General features: G+C 45.5%; 1 protein-coding gene across 1 annotated transcript in view; it reads right to left on the bottom strand.

Moving 5' to 3' along the window:
* SIN3B (SIN3 transcription regulator family member B) overlaps positions 1-20777 on the bottom strand; it is a 64375-nt gene that overhangs the window by 8172 nt on the left and 35426 nt on the right. Inside the window, exons 15-19 of the mRNA XM_040417456.1 lie at positions 17868-18037; positions 10538-10711; positions 8848-8940; positions 6914-7005; positions 6441-6645 (exon numbers count right to left, since the gene is read on the bottom strand). Coding sequence (XP_040273390.1) covers positions 6441-6645; positions 6914-7005; positions 8848-8940; positions 10538-10711; positions 17868-18037 — 734 coding nt within the window. The remainder of the gene's footprint in view (positions 1-6440; positions 6646-6913; positions 7006-8847; positions 8941-10537; positions 10712-17867; positions 18038-20777) is intronic.

The following is a 20777-nucleotide window of genomic DNA, read 5'->3' as shown; positions in this document are numbered from 1 at the left end:
CCGTTGCCTGACGAAAGAACTGTGCAGAAGGAACCTTAGCATGTAATGGTGACTCAAACACCCCTCGTGCGGTAGAGGTTACCGCATGCTCCGCCAGCGTGGACATGAGGGGAAGGCCTGAGGATATCTAGTAGAAGTTCTGGTATCAAGCTGGCCCAGTTAGTAGAGCTAACCATAAACCCTCCACCTGACAAGGGCGCTGAACATGAGCAACTGCTGAATTAGTACCAGGGTAGAACCCCTACCTGAGGGGGGCTGTCTCGCTACAGCGATTAGGAGCATCTAGCCCTAGCGTGAAGACTACCCTGCGAAGGAGAAGCAGTTGTAGTAGCCACTGCAGATTGCCAGCATAACGCCCTCACCTAGATAAGGATGAGTGGTGGACGAAGCATCCGGAGTCAGTGGAATATTCTGCTTGCTGGATCTTGACCACAGTACTCTGTGCAGTGTGACTGACCTGAACGGTGGAGGCTCATGGGGATGGGGAGTCTCTAGGACACCTAAGGCTGGGTGACACCCCTGAGAGCACAAAGGCCGACATTTTTGTGTCTCCAATAAGTACATGAAGAAAAGAGGGATACAATATGGGAGTATCCATAGTATCCAGTGGCAGTATCCATATGCCACTGGATGAGAATATCAGGCACCAGCGGTACCGTCTGTTGCCACGGACCACCTGTGAAGGAAACCAAGGCCTCGAGTCGTGGCGTAGCTGAAATACAGCATGCAAAGATGCATAGTGATCCCCCCGTTACTGGATCGTTTGTAGAGGGTAATGCCATAGGAAGTATGTGATGGCAAATGGGAGATGGAATAGTAACCAACGGAAGAGCAATCCCCCGGTTAGGGAAGGGGCTAGCGCGATAGTCAGAACCGCAATCTACAGACGTGTAACTACCCACTCAATGGAGGGGGAAAAATCTACGGCAAGCACTGCGCTCAGTGGCAGTGCAAACGCTTTACCTATGATCGGGAGTAACATATCCAGTAAGTACTGTAACCCGAGGTAGTGCAAATACATCACCCATCGAAGGGGGTAACGCACCTAGCAGGAACTTGCATGTGACGAGTTCTGTACTCTGTGGGAAGTGCCATCATCCCACCCCAGAAAGGGTGTAATGCGTACGTAAACACTGCGACAGCAGTGAGAATGCCATAATGCCACCTATACAAAAGGTTAATGTATGCTGACGATACTGAGCCCAGTGGAACTTCAATTCCGCCACTCACAGAACGAGGGCACCTATGGCTGGCATTGAGGCCAATGCTAGTGAGGTCAGTCCACCTCAGGAAGGAGGTAATACCCAAATTAAGCACTGTATCTAGTAGAAGTGTAAATAGTGCCTAAGGAAGGGGTTAATGCATACACCAGAATCGGTTAGCACGGACGTAATCTAGGAAAAATAATCCGGATTCATGTCAGAGTCCGAATAACTGTCCTGCTTCAGCTCGCTCGTGCGCAGTTCCACCTCTCAGCCTCTAGCCCATGGCTGTTGCAGGCTGTGGCGGTGTTGACAGAAGAACCAAACTACCCGGAGGTGGAACGGAACTAAAGGTCTGCTTACCGATTGCGCAGACGGTGCTCTATTAACCAAACGACCCAGGAGGGTGGGTTGGGAGCTTCCGGAGGTCCTCCGCTGAGTTGCGCAGGAGGAGAAACTCAAACAGACGCCCCCGGAGGGTGGATAGGAAGTTACAGTTGTCCTCAACTGGATTTGCACAGTTGTAGTATTATTAACCAACCGGCCTCAGAGGGCGGATTGGGATCCTCCAGATGTACCCCACTGGACTTTGCAGTTGGAGCATTATCAACCAAACGGCCCGGAGGGCGGATTGGGGACTCTTCGGATGTACTCCACTGGATTTACGCAGTTGGAGAATTATCAACCCAACGGCCCAGAGGGCGGAATAGGAATCCCTCAGATGTACTCCACTGGATTTGCGCAGTTGGAGCATAATCAACCAAACGGCCTCAGAGGGCGGATTGGGATCCTCCAGATGTACCCCACTGGATTCAGGCAGTTGGAGCAAATTCAACCAAACGGCCCGGAGGGCGGAATGGGAATCCCTCAGATGTACTCCACTGGATTTGCGCAGTTGGAGCATAATCAACCAAAACGGCCTCAGAGGGCGGATTGGGATCCTCCAGATGTACCCCACTGGATTCACGCAGTTGGAGCATAATCAACCAAACGGCCCGGAGGGCGGAATGGGAATCACTCAGAAGAACTCCACTGGATTTGCGCAGTTGGAGCATAATCAACCAAACGGCCTCAGAGGGCGGATTGGGATCCTCCAGATGTACCCCACTGGATTTGCGCAGTTGGAGCCTGGATTTTGTGGTCTGAGGAGGGCAGGATCTGTATGTGCATAATTTTACGAGACCTAACCTCATATGGAGAGGAGGTCAGGAAGGGCTGTATACTGCAATATTAAGGCACATTGTGCCTGCAGAAAGAAACCTAGGGTAAACAGGGGCCTGAAAAAGGTTAACCCTGCTCAGAGGACCGGAGCAGAGCTCAGCGGGCACCTGGGGGAGGAGGGACAGCTAGTCGGGGAGGATTCGCGCCAAAAAGGACGAACCCGCGGGACATAAAGTTCGGCGCACAGCCGACCGGGCGGTACTGCCGGCCGGCTACCACAGAGGGACTTGAAGAGTAACCGCCGATACCCCCTCCAGATCAGTGGGCAGATGTGTCCACCTGCTGCGGGAACCCATCCCGTGGCCGCAAAAAAAACTGTACGGGCTGAGTTCCGGTAGGCCCGAAGAGAAGCCGGGGCCTAAATTTTTGGCGCCGGCCGAGCGAATAGCCGGCCGGGAAGTGGAGTGACCGGAGCGGCGCTCTCAAGCGCCGTGGCTGAACACCGGCCGCGGGTGCTCACCCCGCAGGCCGTATAACGTGACCAGTGCCGGCTACTACATTGGGGCCTGAGATAATGTGGGGCCCTCATGAAGAAAAAAGTCCTCCATCTTATGAGGTGACCAAGGGGAAGGGGGGGGGGGGGGGGGGGGGCCTGAGGTACTTACCCAATGCGGACTACTCACCCCATCTTCATCCTCTTCTCTTCACCCTTTCTCAGAGTACCAGCAGGGTCACCTCTTCAGCCGCTGGCACCCGAAGTGGCAGGGGACTGGAATGGCGGAGGGTCTCGCCAGATTCAGGTGACCCCTTTGGCTGGCGGGAAGCAGGGGAGCTGGGCTGCCCTGGTCCACTTTTGTTTCTTGGGGAGGGCGAGCGGTGAGGGATTCCGACACCGGCCTTGCTCCCGGGGTAGACAGAGTGGCTAGGCGACTGTTTCCCCAAACCTAAAAAGGAAAAAGATAAAATAATAAAAGTAAGCCGCCCTGCAAAAAGGAGGTCTGCCTCCTACGACACTAAGCTAAAAACTGATATGCTCTCTCCAGGCTGGAGGGGGTATAGCCTGCAGGGGAGGAGTTATCACTTTTCAGCCTAGTGTCGCCTCCTAGTGGCAGCAGCAAGCTATACCCACGGTCCTGTGTCCCCCAATGATACCAGCGAGAAATCGCCGCTAGCACATCCACAATATCGGGTCCCCATAGCTCTCAGTGCTTTTATTGTGTCAAAAAAAACGAAAATATATATATATATAAATAAAAATCCAGCGGGAGCACCACCAGGAAACGGGTGCAAAATCCACAAGGGCAGTGGCAATGCCCCAATGATACGGCTTGAGAAAAATAGGAATGCACTCCAGATAAAAGTGAAAAATAAGTGGAACTTTATTCACCCATAACTTTGGCAACTTTGCGACGTTTCGGCTCACAAGAGCCTTCTTCCAGCCAGAGCCAAAGTTGCCAAAGTTAAATATATATATCTAGTAAGAAGCCCAAGGAGCTGTTACCAACGTTTCCAGAGCCCAGCCACACCTACTGTGAAGGAGACCAGCACCGCCCCGCATACTCTGAATCTCCTCCTTGCTCCCCGACGTCACAAAGCTAGAGCGCCGTAATCTCGCGATGCGTGAGCTAGCGCATGCGCCGTGTCGGTATAGTGTTCCTTCCCTGTGCTGGCATCAGCCTCAGGGAACGAACTGCGCATGCGTTAGCTCGCGCATCACGAGATTACGGCGCTCTAGCTTTGTGACGTCGGGGAGCAAGCAGGAGATTTGGAGGATGCGGGGCGGTGCTGGGCTCCTTCACAGTGGTCGTGGCTGGGCTCAGAGTCAGAGAACACTGGACTCATCTAAGATATATTATATATATATATATATATATATTTATTTTTTTTTCACAATAAAAGCACACAGAGCTATAGGGACTGGATATTGCGGATGTGCTAGCGGCGATCTAGCAGCCCATGTCCTCAGCTCTATACCCAAAATCCAGGTGACCGGTTCCCTTTAAGAAAATTGCTTTACAGCAGCCCCATGGGCCATAGACACAATGGTTAGGAGAGGACCTCATTTACTTCTATGGTGGAGTTTTCTAGACATGCTGTGTGACCTGTGCAGAGGTCATTGTACAAGGAAAGAATAGATAAGCTCTGACAATCGCCTATTGTGAATGGTGGATCCTGCCTTATCTGTCATTACAGACCAAGAAGTGACACCTATTATTAGGCATAGTGGCTGGTGCGAAAACTGCTGAATTTTATGTTTAAAAATAGATTTTTGCCTAGAAAAATTAAAACCACCACCAAAGATTCTTTAAAAATAAAACATAAAATGTAGTTTAGTCCAAGAAAGATAATCCAGCTCAGCTCGGGTGAAAAAATAGCTTCTACTTTATTCCAGCGGTTTTAAAATTTCCATACAAGATGTATACAGTGACGCGTTTCAGACCTCTAAGACATATGGGTCCTTCTTCATGACAAACACACAAATGTAATAGGAGCACCCTCCGATATATACCTGCCAAACCACAGACTGATAAAAATCACCTGGGGAAGGGAGGTGTCGGAGGGCGGTCCTGCAATATCCTCAATTAAAAATACCAACAAGCCAAAAGAAAAGAAAAGGGGAGGGTATGGCTCTATTATTAAAATAACATATGGAGCAATGTGTTCACAGATTATCAGATAAAATGTAGTTTTAAACAATAGGTCATTTTCTGATGACCTATTCCCTTTAAACAAATAAATGTGACTTTCTCATACCAGAAGTCACCGTTGTGCCAGGGATGGTGCGGATTTTTGGCACTTGATACGGGCCGGTCATTATATTTAGGGATGAGCAAATCGACTTCGGATGACTTCGAGAAGCAATAACTTCGGCTCATCTGAGCCAATACATTCTAATAATGTACCGAGCTCCTGCTCCGTATAGTATTAGAACGAAGTTTTATTCGCTCATCCCTAATTATATTCGATCATTTTGGGAAGATATTACTCACTTTCTCTCTAACTTGATAGATCTCCCACTTCCTGTCCACCCAAACTTATGCCTCTTTGGCATTCTAGACAAATGCATATTCTCTCATTACATCAGAATATTTATATGCGAGTCATTATTTTTCGCACGAAAGGCAATTGCACTTGAATGGATGGGAGATAGATGTCCATCCATTACTCAATGGAAGGCGTTGGTAAATGCCATAATCCCATATGAACATCTTGTATATAAAACATAGGGGATGAGATTCCAAATTAGCAAAATTCTGGGGATCATGGTGTATTTGCATATGTCAAGCATGTACACCAAATGTTTACTATGTTTTAGTCATTTTTCCCATACAAGTTTAAAAAAAAAAAAAAAAAAAAATGTAATTATTAAAAGTGGAAAACCTCTTTAAAGGGAACCTGTCACCGTGATTTGATGTATAGAGCTGAGGACATGGATTGCTAGATGGCCGCTAGCACATCCGCAATACCCAGTCCCCATAGCTCTCTGTGCTTTTATTGTGTAAAAAAACTGATTTGATACACATGCAAATTAACCTGATATGTGTCCTGTACGTGAGACGAGTCCAGCGTGAAGGAGCGCAGCACCGCCCCGCATCCTCAGAATCTCCCCGTCAGACAGTCGGAGCGCCGAAATCTCGCGATGCGCGAGCTAGCGCATGCGCTGTTCCTTCCCCAAGGCATCAGGAACACTATGAGGACACTACGCATGCGCTAGCTCGCGCATCGCGAGATTACGGCGCTCTGGCTCTCTGACGTCGGGGAGCAAGGAGGAGATTCTGAGGATGCAGGGCAGTGCTGGGCTCCTTCACGCTGGACTTATCTCACGTACAGGACTCATCTCAGGTTAATTTGCATATGGATCAAATCGTTTTTTTCTTACAATAAAAGCACACAGAGGTATGGGGACTGGGTATTGCAGATGTGCTAGCGGCCACTAGCAACCCATGTCCTCAGCTCTATACACAAAATCCCGGTGACAGGTTCCCTTTAAGAAGATAAGTCCTGGAATATCAGTTTAAATATTTCAAGGGTAGAAAAATGCTATTAAACATTAAAACTGTCAGTTGTTTTTTTTACCTCCTTGGCTCGAGTCAGTGTTCCCCAGCGATACATATAATCTTCAGAGTTCACTATAAACATCATCTTATGACTATTCAGTCTGAAGCGGCAGTCCATGTTGCTGGCACTTTCCACTCCCATCAGTCTTTTCCATGAGCTCTTCACTTCATCCTTCATCATTCGCATGGTTCTGCATTGCCATCTTTGGAAATGCCTGATATTTCTGTGGAGGACAATTCAACGATTATTGCCTTCTCTTTGTGGTAATCCCCATGTTGTGAAGCGGTAACCATTCTTTTCAGAAAGCACTGGGGTGATTCATGAAAACCAATAAAAACTGTGCTACCCATTGCAACCAATAACTATACAGCTTTCATTTCTGCACCGGAAAATGAAAGCTGTGATGTGACTGGTTGCTCCAGGCAGTTTTCATGATCCTCCCTTATAGCCATCTGTCTGATGAACACAGGTCGAGTGAAATTCTAACTTACCGCTGTAAAAGCACTGGCTTCAGCATAAACCCTTCACTCTGGCTGTTTTGCTCATCTACATTGATGAACTGTTCAACGTAGCTGGATAAGTGCTGAAAAGAATACAAGGAAGACAATAAGAAAACTAATATACTGTATCAAATAAAGGTTCATCTCTACAGACCAATACCACTTATACAATTGGCAGGAGCGGAGAATAAAACTCTGCTTCTGGTATCCACATTCTGTGAATGAAGAGAAGGGTTATCACGACGAGCTCACAACCATCAACAGTCCCATCTGCCCATTTTCATAAGAAATTGTATAATGGGAGAGATTTGGGTCATCGCTACATATGGGGGAAAACTGCTAAACCTTCAATTTATGGGTATAATTACATGAGACGGATCTTCAGCACACACATGGATTTCTGCAAACCCCTTCAGATAAATAGGACAGTCACAGAAATGTCTGTTGTGTCTGAATATATCCTAATAATCCACAAAGAGGGAGCTGACTTGGAGGAAGGGTAGGGGGGCGACTAGTGAGTTTTGTAAATGATGTAGGCCTGTTTCATACAAGCGTGTGCAGTCTGGAAATCACACTCCATGTGTGAGCGTGATCCTCCCTTCTGGACACTGCTCATCTTGCAAGAGTGCATAGCATTACACGGATTTATAATGCATGACCTTTTTGCTACAGAATCATAGTGACAGCGTTATTTCTACAGGATTATATTAAAATAAGTTCACACAGCATTATAAATCAGTATAGAAGTGCCAAGAACAGAGCATCACGCTCACACACGGAACGCGATTGCCGCACTGCCCACAGCCCTTAAAAAAACAATTTACTGTAACATGGAAAGCCTTGCTAAGTTCTGATATTCACCCAGCAAGAATGATTATGCTCAAGACAACTAAAGATCTGAGCATGTATTCAGCCATAAAGAAATGCTGCAAGATTTTCACATGTGCAAAAAGATGCTGGGAATGAATGTACGGCGATCACTCAGTTAAGAGAATCCATCGCGCCAGTCTGTCTGGAAATATTGAAAATATCTGCCACCAGTAAGCATCCGTTCCATATGTGTTGCTGCAATGTACCTGGCCTGTGTTCAGTGCCCTTTATCAAGCAGAAATTACATATATAACACAACATAAGGGTATATGAAAAATCATATAGGCGAGTATATACATGGATTTGCAGATAAATCAACACAAAGAAAAGTGGATCCGGATCCGGACAGCACATCGCGTGGCCCCATAGAAATGAATGGGTCCGCAATTTCGTTTCCGCAAAATGCGGAACAGAATTGCGGACGTGTGAATGGAGCCTTAAAAGAGACCTAGGAGCAAAACTTAATTGCAGTGGTCTCCCAATATGCATAAGAATAACTACAAACGCTAGATAGACATCCCTACAGCTACATCGACTTTTACTAATTTAACTGGTAACGTCCCTATTGAAGGGTCCATCTCCAAAAATGTATATATATCTAAAGAATAGATAGAAAGCAGAGATGTAAGGTTCGCTCTATTGAACATCTTACTAGTGTAGCTTCCTGGAGGGCCGAGTGGCATTGTGCAATTCAGTGATGCCCGACCTACTGTAAAGAGTCAGATGTTGGCTGCTGTACCTATTTCTAAAGGTGCCAGATGGTATAGATAGTTAAATGGAGCATAATTCTGTGCATCAGGGGCTTTAACTGTATGAAGCCATATCATTCTCATCCTGAACAACCCCATCTGTGCTTTAATTGTTTTAATCCAATATCAGGAGCCCAAACTGCTCATAAAATTACTGAAGCAGGATACCAGCTAGAAGTGCACACTGGGATCAGGTTACTGTTGGGGGAACAAAAAGGAATTTCAGTAGAAGTCAACCACTTTGGAGAGAAAGCAGGGATCATGTATTGAGTAAGCCACCTCCATGACCTGGATTACTCTTCTCACCTGTACTTCTGTGGGGTCTTCTGTCTGCACATCTTCTGTGTCAAGCAGCTCAATTGTCATGACTATCTGGCCCTGTCTCTGAAGAAACATCATCTGACAAGGAAGAAAATAAATTCATCAACAAATCATAATATACAAAATTCCGTTACAGTGTTAGCATACTCTGAAAATACTTCCACTCCTAAGGGACACAATAAAACTTGAAAGGGGCATTCAGATATTAAATATCTAAGGCATAGAGACAGTATGTGTATAAGTGTCTGACAGCTGGAGTTTCCACTTCAGCGACTGCCAACTATTAGGAGAAAGGGAGGCTCCTGCTCCTAGTTTGAGGGTACAATATGACCACACATTCAAGTGCCCATAAGGCCTCTTTCACACGGGCGTCGCGTGTGAGGGCCGGATAGGATGACGGTGCGTTGCGGGGAAAAAAAATGGCATGTTTATTATCCAGACCCGAACAAGGAATTCTTCACAGAAGTTCAGGTTTGGGAAAAACGCACAATATAGAGCATGCTGCGATTTTCATGCAACGCACAAGTGATGCGTGAAAATCATTGCTCATGTGTACAGCCCCATAGAAATTAATGTGTCCGGATTCAGTGCGGGTGCAATGCGTTCACCTCATGCATTGCACCCGCGCGGAAAACTAGTCCGTGTGAAAGGGGCCTAAGAGTTTCAGCCTTACTGTGTCCACCATTACTGCCAGCACACGATACACCATCAAAGACGTTGTCCAGGCTTCTGGTATTGATCTATCCTGAGGACGGGTTATCAGTAGCTGAACAGTGGGGGTCCTACAACCAGCACCCCCACTGATCAGCTGTTTTGTGCAGCCGTGGCACCAGAAACTAAGCAGTATACAGCGAAGGAAGCAGACATTTCCATACACTGTGTAGTGGCCGTGCCTGGGTACTTCAGCTCAGCTTCCAATCAAGTGACTGGGAGCTGAGCTGGAGTATGCTGGTGCCAGAAACTACACGTGGTATAGAAACAACCTCTTTAATACCTAACTGCTCCATGCCCGTGCTGCCAGCCGTGTGCACCTCATGCTATGGATGCGGACCCATTGACTTGAATGTGTCCATAATCTGCAAGAAACGGCAAAAGATAGGACATGTCTTATCTGTTGCGGTGCGGATGCACGGACCCGAAAGCCCACGGAAGCGCTTCATGGTGCTTCTGCGGGCTTCCAATCCGTGCCTCCACTTCGCAAAGGATAAGACATGTCCTATCTTTGGCCATATCTTGTGGATCGCAGACCCATTCAAGGAGTGCACATGGACAATGGCCTTATACTGCGGACCCGCCATTTGTGGTCCGCAATACAGGCATGGAAACCTTATGCTTGCGGGCATGAGGCCTAAGTGCTCACATGCAACTTTCAATAGATGCACTGATATATGGGATCAGTGTAGGGAAAAGGGAACTGAGCTGCTTCCTAAAGATGGCACAGTTCTCTACATTGGAGGCTGGCTTTTGACTGCTGTGTCTTTCTGAGCAACGGAGACACAGACAAACCTGGATGTACAATACTGTAATGCAGATTGTAGGTTGTATACCTTCAATATAGACATTTTATAATTGCTGTAGCTGATCAAACCCTTTGCAGAAGACAATGTATGAAGCTCCTAGATTGTATGGCTACCTTTCATGAAGTTTAAACTTCACATAAGGCAATTACAATTACCTTGAAGCAATTCTCATCTGCCATGCAGTGCTCCGCTTTCCACTGGTAACTGGTCTCCTTGGAAGTTCGGACACACTGGGTGACCACACTGCCTCCTGCTGCTCCCCTCTTTTTCTCACTCAGGTATAGCTCCACCACTTTTAAGCAGATCTCATCACTCACCAGATGATGGAGCTAAGAGAGGTAAGAGAGGAAGAACAGGTAAAAATACTGCACTACAATTACACTTCCAAAATTCTGGTGGAATATTAAAGCGGCTGTCTGGAAGTTGAAGAAATTAAGCTAACAAAAGGAAATGTGAATAAAGAGAAAAATAAATAAATAAAAATAAATAAATAAAAATACTCCAGTGGTGTCCTGCAGTAAAGAAATGCTGTACATCCATGTGACTCCTGGAATCTGTCACCACCTTTAACCCCAAACTGCATAGTGTGGCAGACACCGATTCTAAATAGGTATTTCTGTTAGTCAAACTCACTTGCATTCCAAAAATTAGCTTGAAAGGTTCTGAATTGTACATGTCAATCATGAGTAAACTACGCCTTCTCTGACTGGCATTCTGCCCCCATCTCCTGAATACTTCTAATCAGCAGCTGCCCGGCTAAGTGGGAGCAGTGGGCAACTAGGGGAAATCATTAGGTCCCATGCACATGCCCATAAGATCCGCATTTTTTCTGGACCAGATACGGACCCATTCCTTTCACTGGAGCCGCGAAAATTGCAGAAAGCACACAGTGGGCTGTTCACATGCATATGTCTGTTCTGCCACGCCAAACATAACATCTTATTTTTGTCTGTTTTCCGGACATAGGTGGGATGTGTGGAACAGGAAATTGAGAAACAAACACCTGGGAGACACTTGGGAAATAGTGACCATAAAGTAATAACCTTCCAATTATCATTCAAAAGAGCGTTTCTACAGGGAGGAACAAAAATACCAAACTTCAAAAAAGCTAAATTTACCCAACTAAGAGGCCATAGGCCTAACTAACTTGGACAAAGTCCTCAAAAATAAAAATACAGCCACAAAATGGGATATTTTTAAAAGCATCCTAAAATCTAATTGTGAGAGGTACATACCTTATGGGAATAAAAAGATTAAGGAACAAAAAAACAAAAAAAAAACAATGTGGATAAATAGAACAGTTAAGAAAGCAATAAATGAAAAAAAGAAAGCATTTAAAAATCACTAAAACAGGAGGGTAGCGAGGAAGCAGTTAATAACTACAAGGAAAAAAATAGAATATGTAAAAAACTAATAAAAGCAGCCAAACTAGAGACCGAGAGATTAATTGCCAAAGAGAGCAAAACTAACCCTAAATGGTAAAAAGTATAAATCTGAAGGTGTCTGACCTCTACAGAGTAATGAGGGGGGAGTTGCAGAGAGCGTTGAGAAAGCAAAGCTATTAGATATTTTTTTCTCCACTGTATTCACTGAAGAAAATAAACTGTCAGATGAAATGCAGAATGTAAAAGTTAATTTCCTATTAAAAGTGCCTTGTCTGACCCAGAAAAAAGTACAGTGGCGTCTTAAAAATATTAAAAAAGACAAATCACCAGGACCAGATGGCATACACCCCCATATCCTGAGATAATTAAGTAATGTCATAGCCAGACCCTTATTTCTGATATTTACAGACTCTATACTGACAGGGAGTGTTCCTCAGAATTGGTGCATAGCAAATGTAGTGGCAATATTCAAAAAGGGTCCAAAAACAGAGCCTGGAAACTATAGGCCGGTAAGTTTAACATCTGTCGTCGGTAAACTGTTTGAAGGTTTTCTAAGACAGGCATGCTCAACCTGCCGCCCTCCAGCTGTTGCAAAACTACAACACCCAGCATGCCTGAACAGCCTACAGCTATCAGCCTACAGCAGGGCATTGTAGGAGTTGTAGTTTTACAACAGCTGGAGGACCGCAGGTTGAGCATGCCTGTTCTAAGAGATGCTATCTTGGAGTACCTCAATGAAAATAAGCAAATAATGCCATATCAGCATGGCTTCATGAGGGATCGGTCATGCCAAACTAATTTAATCAGTTTCTATGAGGAGGTAAGTTCTAGACTTGACAATGGCGAATCAATGGATGTCGTATATCTGGACTCCAAAGCATTTGACACTGTACCGCATAAAAGGTTAGTATATAAAATGAGAATTCTCAGACTGGGAGAAATTGTCTGTATGTGGGTAAGTAACTGGCTCAGTGATAGAAAACAGAGGGTGGTTATTAACGGTACACACTCAGATTGGGTCACTGTCACTAGTGGAATACCTCAGGGGTCAGTATTGGGCCCTATTCTCTTCAATATATTTATTAATGATCTTGTAGGATTGCACAGTAAAATATCAATTTTTGCAGATGACACTAAACGGTGTAAAGTAATTAACACTGAAGAGGACAGTATACTACTACAGAGGGATCTGGATAGATTGGAGACTTGGGCAGATAAGTGGCAGATGAGGTTTAACACTGACAAATGTAAGGTTATGCACATGGGAAGGAATAATGCAAGTCACCCGTACATACTAAATGGTAAAACACTGGGTAACACTGACATGGAAAAGGACCTAGGAATTTTAGTGAACAGCAAACTAAGCAGTAAAAACCAGTGTCAGGCAGCTGCTGCCAATGCCAATAAGATCATGAGTTGCATCAAAAGGGGCATAGATGCCCGTGATGAGAACATAGTCCTACTACTTTACAAATCATTAGGCAGACCACACATGGAGGAGTACTGTGTACAGTTCTGGGCTCCTGTGAACAAGGTGAAACACTGATGAAAAGATGAATATGTTTGCCGTCGCTAACGGAAACCTGATTCACTGAATAGGAGTGGGCGGCTTATAATGAAAACAAATCTTATTAATGTATTAAGTTAAAAATATTATCCCCTTATAAGAACGAAAAAGGATACAATAGGTGTCCCACCTGTACTGTGGACGTGCTTTCAGTTGTACAAGTAGTGTACACTGAGCTAACTATCGTCCACAGGGCAGTGGTATCACCACTGATGTGATGTTTGTGAAGAGGCTGGGACTATCGTATTGTCCAGTCCCAGTTCCCTCTAAGTTTGTGCGGGGTCCCTATCCTCAATAGGAGAGATCTCTGGTGCTTAGATCCATAAGGACCCTCCTTCTGCTAGACTGCAATCTGGCTGACTATGATGGCCCTGCTCGAAGCGGTTCTAAGGCTGGGTTCACACGAGTGTGTCCGGATTAGTTCCGGATGCGCCCCGGTGTGTTGCGGCAAACCCGCGCGAGTTGGAATGCAATTGCAGTCAGTTTTGACTGCGATTGCGTTCCGATGTTCAGTTTTTATTGCGCGGGTGCAATGTGTTTTGCACGCGCGTGATAAAAAACCGACTGTGGTACCCAGACCCGAACTTCTTCACAGAAGTTCAGGTTTGGGTTCGGTGTTGTGTAGATGTTATTATTTTCCCCTATAACATGGTTATAAGGGAAAATAATAGCATTCTGAAAACAGAATGCTTAGTAGGTGATCAATTGAGGGTTAAAAAAATTTTTTTTTAAATTAACTCACCTTCTCCTCTTATTCGCGTAGTTCTCCCGGTCTTTAGTTCTTTAAAACTATGGGCTAAAGGACCTTTGGAGCATGTGATCTGACGTCACCAAAGGTCCTTTAGCCCATAGTTCATCTTTTAAAGAACTAAAGACCGGGAGAACTACGCGAACAAGAGGAGAAGGTGAGTTAATTTTTTATTTATTTTTTAACCCTCAATTGATCACCTACTAAGCATTCTGTATTCAGAATGCTATTATTTTCCCTTATAACCATGTTATAAGGGAAAATAATACAGTTTATAGACTGTCACCTAGCAACCATGCGTGAAAATCGCACCGCATCCGCACTTGCTTGCGGATGCTTGCGATTTTTACGCAACCCCATTCACTTCTATGGGGCCTGCGTTGCGTGAAAAACGCTGAATATAGAGCATGCTGCGATTTTCACGCAACGCATAAGTGATGCGTGAAAATCATCGCTCATCTGAACAGCCCCATTGAAATGAATGGGTCCAGATTCAGTGCGGGTGCAATGCGTTTACCTACCGCATTGCACCCGCGCGGAAATCTCGCCCGTGTGAACGCAGCCTAAGTCCCTGTAGCGGGCATTTCATCAGGAGCATACGCGGGCATAGATACAGAAGAGCCTATTAAACAGAGAGAGCTAGCGTTCGATGCACGTGTATTGTGCAGAGGCATCGGTATGGGCGTGCGCTTCTCCCTGCCGATTTAATTAAGACTCAATCAGGAGGGAGGCTTGGACGAAGCAACCAATCACCTGGAGAGGGGCGTGGCACGACGTCCCAAGTCCTGGTGACTTGCCTCATGCTATACTGTACGGCATCCGTCCTGTAAGAAGGGGGGGGGGAATAAACGGCCCATTACATTACACTGTTGGTAAAGATGAAGAGACCAACAGGGGCATAGTGGCAACAAGAAAGGGTATATAACACAGAAAGGATAATTAGGAACAATTAAATAGGTGATAAAAATCACACTTACTGTGGATATATGTAATATCACAGTCTCGCTGCCACATAGTGCGGGGTATCAGACACATACTGGGCTATATATAAAAAAAAATGATGGTGAGCCCTCCAAGGAACCAAATATGTCTATTTAGAGCTGCGGAGAATAACTGGGTGTTGTATATATGATTAAAGGGAACCTGTCACCTAAAAAAACGCCTCCCAAACCGCCAGCATTACCTTAAAGTAGCCAGCAGTATGTTCCTAAAGATCCTTTTCTTCCTCCGGCCAGATGCACCAAAATCTTAAAAAATTTAACAGCAAAGTTTGAAGTCAAGGAGCAGCGGCCTCCTCGCTTCAAGTCAAGCTAAGCCCGTCCTTACCCGTCTTCCCTTCACCGTCATTGACATCCTGCTGTGAGGCTGGGACCGTGCAAGTCTTGTGCATGCGCGATGCGCTCCTTGTCACTGCGTGATCCCGTCTCCGGCTCCCGCACTCAGCCGGCCGCCTTCCCCTCTCTCTGCTCATGCACATTTTCCATCGTGCGCGCGTGCCCGGCACATGCAGAGAGGGAGAAAAGCGTCCGGCTGAGTGTGGGAGCCGGAATCGCGCAGTGACAAGGAGCGCACCGTGCATGCGCGAGACTTGCACGATCCCAGCCTCACAGCAGGCTGTCAATCACAGTGAAAGGAGGACAGGTCAGGGGTGGGCTTAGCTTGACTTGAAGCGAGGAGGCCGCTGCCCCCTTGACTTCAAACTCTGCTGTTACATAGCGCATGCAGGGGATTAAAGTTAGTTTTTCAAGATTTTGGTGCATCTCGCCGGAGGAAGAAAAGGATCTTTATGAACATACTGCTGGCTACTTTAAGGTAATGCTGGCGGTTTGGGAGGCGTTTTTTAGGTGACAGGTTCCCTTTAAGGCACCTACGAAAAACTGAGATTGTAACAAGGAGGTCCCCGCAACAAAGGAGTGGGCTGAGTTATACGGTCAGATAAAACATGCATAGCTACTCCTTTCGTTCAAACCTCTCGGTTTCTCGGTGCGCAACCAAAAAATCCATTTCAGCTCTTTGCATAATAGTCTTTTGTCCAAATCACCCTCCCCCCCCCCACTCCCCCGGGTGATTGGACAATACGCGTTCGATTCCCTGAAAAGTTATAGTGTCTGAGTTGCCATCGTGTAGCTCGACGACATGTCTAGCAATGTGTTCCTGTTAACAAGGCAGACATAGCAGAGCTGGAGAGGGTACAGAGGAGGGCAACTAAAGTAATAACTGGAATGGTAGGTGTGGGGGGGGGGGGGGGGCTACAGTACCCTGAAAGATTATCAACATTAGGGTTATTCACTTTAGAAAAAAGGGGAGATCTAATTACTATGTATAAATATAATCAGGGGTCAGTACAGAGATCTATCCCATCAGCTATTTATCCCCAGGACTGTGACTGTGACGAGGGGACATCCTCTGCGTCTGGAGGAAAGAAGGTTTGTACACAAACATAGAGGATTCTTTACGGTAAGAGCAGTGAGACTATGGAACTCTCTGCCTGAGGAGGTGATGATGGTGAGTACAATAAAGGAATTCAAGAGGGGCCTGGATGTATTTCTGGAGTGTAATAATATTACAGGATATAGCTACTAGAGAGGGGTCGTTGATCCAGGGAGTTATTCCGATTGCCTGATTGGAGTCGGGAAGGAATTTTTTATTCCCCTAAAGTGGGGAAAATTGGCTTCTACCTCACAGCTTTTTTTTTGCCTTCCTTTGGATCAACTTGCAGGATAACAGGCCGAACTGGATGGACAAATGTCTTTTGTCGGCCTTATGTACTATGTTACTATATTACACACGTTACTAGTAATGCTGGTTAGCGATGATCGTTTCAGTTGTCTGCCAGTGTAAAGGGCCCATTACCATTTGTGTTTACCACTACAAAAGGACAATATTTTACATTTAAAGGGTTTGTCCAACCTAGGAGTCGACCAACCGACTGCTCTGAACTTGTGCCCAATTAAAAATAAAAAAATAAACTTTCACCTGTCCTACTATTCTTGCATTCCTGTCTGCTTCTGGCCCCTGGTTGACTGGAAATGGCTTGGCCCTGTTCTATGAAATGCCGTTCTAGCATAAGTGGGATCAAAGATTAGCCACAGCAGTTATGGGACTAAGCCACTTCTGGTCCATTGGGGACTGGAAACAAGGAAGTGGCACTGCAGACAGTTTTTTTGTTGTGGTTTTTAATTGGGCACAGAGCCAGTGCATTGGGCTTGAGGGCTACTAGGCCGGACAACCCCTTTAATTTTAAATGGCATAGATCTGGCAAAATTAACGAAAAATTTACATTTTAAAATAAGTTTGTATTCTATGAATATGAAGTTTAAAAAAAATAAACATTTCTGAAGGAAGCCAAGTAATTTATTAAAGCATTTCCTCCCGAAATCCCCCTTTGTATACAAGTGATCTATATGCCGTAGATTTGTGTGCAGGACATTTGTAGCATTTAGCAGCAGTACTAAGGTTGATAGGATTTTTTAAAATCTCATCCATATGCTGTAAAAAAAAAAAAAAAAAAGTAAATTATTATTATTACTACAATTTATGCTATGGATTTCCACCACAGATTTAACCTTTTGCAAAAATTCTGCTGGACAAAGTCTGACCTGCATGGCCATACCCTAAAGAGTGTTTTTCAAGACAAACCCCTTCCCACACCACAAGAAGAGCAGCTGAATGGGAGACCCAGGACAAGCTGTTCATTTCCAAACATAAAATCTCTCTAGAGCCATACAAACTCCAATGGGCACCAGTGAATCCTAAGCAGGCAGGAAAGAAAAACCCACTATCACCTGTCGTGTGATGTTCTGGATCAGTTTGTCCATGGTAAAACCAATGTAAGCGTGAATCGTGAACATCTCTCGTAGTGTGTCCTCATAATGCGTGGGGTCTAGATTTCCAACCAGAAGGTTCCTCACCATATCCAGGAATGCAGGATAATATTCTTCCAACTCCACCTCGCCTGAAATAAAAGTGGGAATTAAACACTCATGGCCGTGTACACAAAGATCAGAAAAACATACTTTTTGGGTGAGATTTCCCATAAAACAAAAAAGGTAAAATCTATACTTTGTAAGATGAAATAGCTGCACATTGATTGAATGCTATGGTACTGGAGTTTCTATCAAATCAATATGGACACATTCTCCTCTTCTTCTACCGCCTGTAGCCAAATGTGGCAAAACTGATAATTACACATCACAGCGGTTTATATACTGAGCCACAAACGCAGAAGCAGACTTTTGGTCCGCTGCTACTGACATATGCACACCACCACACAAGGTAAAAAGGTTGTACAGGACTAGAAAAAGATGGCCGCTTTCTCGCAAAAACAGCACGACACCTGTCCTCAGGTTGTGTGTGATATTACATCTCAGCCCCATTCACTTCAATGGGGCTGACCTGCAATACCAGGTGTAACCCATGGACAGGCATGGGGGCTGTTTTTGGAATGTAGCAGTCATGATTTTCTAATCCTGTACAACCCTGTAGAAATATGATGCAATGTACAGATTCTGAGTCATGTCCCAGAGCTACACACAGAGTTCTGACGCTTAGGTGAGCTCCTATAATACAGTAGACCAGTCACTGTCTGATGTAAAGATGACACTAAGGCTCCATTCACACGTCCCCAAAATGGGTTCGCATCCTTTCCACAATTTTGCGGAATGGGTGCGGACCCATTCATTTTCTATGGGGACGGAATGGATGCGGACAGCACACAGTGTGCTGTCTGCAGCCGCAATTGCGGAGCGCAGCCCCACCTTTGGGTCCGCAGCTCCGCAAAAAGATAGAGCATGTCCTATTCTTGTCCACAAATAGGCATTTCTATGGGGGTGCCGGGCTGGTGTGTTGCGGACCCGCAATTTGCGGGTCCGCAACACACCACGGACGTGTGAATGCAGCCTAAGGGTCCATTCACACGTCCGTAAGTGTTCTGCGGATCCGCAAAACACGGACACTGGCAATGTGCATTCCGCAATTTGCAGACCGCACATCGCTGGCACTATAATAGAAAATGTCTAATTTGCGGACAAGAATAGGACAATGTTCTATTTTTTTGCGGAAACTGAAGCACAGATGCAGAAGCGCGAATCCGCAAATGCGGACAGCACGTTCTGGCCCCATTGAAAATTAATGGGTCTGCACCCGTTCCACAAAATTGCGGAACGGATGCGGACCCATTTTGCGAACGTTTGATTGGACTCTAAGGGCATTCACATGACCGTATAAATGGATCCGCATCCGTTCGGCAATTTTGCGGAACGGTGAGGACCCATTCATTTCAATGGGGCAGCAAAACACGGTTGTGTGAATGCACCCATACTAGAAGTCAAGTTCCGTACTAAAGCCAGAAGAAAGCTGAATATAGGCTGTGACTCTTATTCACCTTTCTATGCAGATTATGTCTGTAAACTGTAAAAATGAGCCACGTCTCGAAACTATAACAGCCAGTTCAGACCTGAGCGTTTTACAGCGCGTTCCTACGCACTGTAAAACGCTCAACAAGGAGAAACCAATGCCTCCCTATCGGCATGGTTCTCACCTGGGCGTTTTACAGCGCATACGACCGCGCTGTAAAACGCCCGACGCCCCAAGAAGTTCAGGTGCTTCTTCGGGGCGTAGTGTCGCACTTTCCCGTACATAGACTTCGGGGAACGCGCGACAATGGGCGTTTGTTTCTGTCCGACGCGCGATTGTAAACGCTCGTACGTTCGGTACCCTCAGGTCTGAACCCGCCGTAAGACACCTGTGGTTTACACAACAGAAATACGTTCTACCCATTAAGACTTCGCTGGTAGTTTAATGAAGTGAAGAGGTCAATGTAACTAAATTTACTAGTATAGGGGAGAGGAGTAATTAGTTTACAGTCAGCTCCTGTTAAGGGTCCATTCACACATCCATAGCGTGTTTTGCGGATCCACAAAACACGGACACCAGCAATGTGCGTTCCGCATTTTGCGGACCGCGCATCGCCGGCACTAATAGAATATGCCTATTTTTGACTGCAATTGCGGACAAGAATAGGACATGTTCTATTTTTTGGGGGAATGGAATTCCGTATCCGGGCAGCACATCGTGCAGCCCCATAGAAATGAATGGGTCCACAATTCCGTTCCGCAATTTCATTCTGCATTTTGCGGATGTGTGAATGGGGCCTAACTCTCATGTGTGACAGCAATGGCGCTTGTGGTCACATGATGGGGTAAAGGTGTCATCATGTGCTTCTCCCATACTGCTCTGTAGTGTCTTATTCTGGCATTTTAAGTTCTATGATTTTTTGTTAAGTAATTCTTTACTTTCTCCATGGCCATGATATTATTCAAATACACATGTACAGTTCAGCTTCATACACAGCACAAATATACAACAAACTCAGCAGCAAACACATACATAGCTCTGCTATACACATAGTAGACACACAAATACACAAAAGCAAACTTGAAGGCCCTTTTACATGGCCTGATGTAGCAAGAGATTGGTTGAGAATTGAATGACAGTCAGTGGAGTAGACGGCTGCAATAAAACGCAGAAATCTTCTCCACAGTATAGGGAGGAGTGATCACTAATGCCATAGCTCGTCCCCTATACTGAATCATTATTTGTTAGAAGCAGAGTTCTGTTTAGACAGCACGCTCTGCTGCCGGCAAACGAAGATATAGGTGTCTGTAGCACCTTAAGCAGGCAGATTATTGCCAACA

Source organism: Bufo bufo, chromosome 2 (assembly GCF_905171765.1).
Source record: "Bufo bufo chromosome 2, aBufBuf1.1, whole genome shotgun sequence".
Classification (NCBI taxonomy): Eukaryota; Metazoa; Chordata; class Amphibia; order Anura; family Bufonidae; genus Bufo; species Bufo bufo.
Note: the sequence above shows the minus strand (reverse complement) of the source record. Positions and strands in the feature narration are given on the sequence as shown.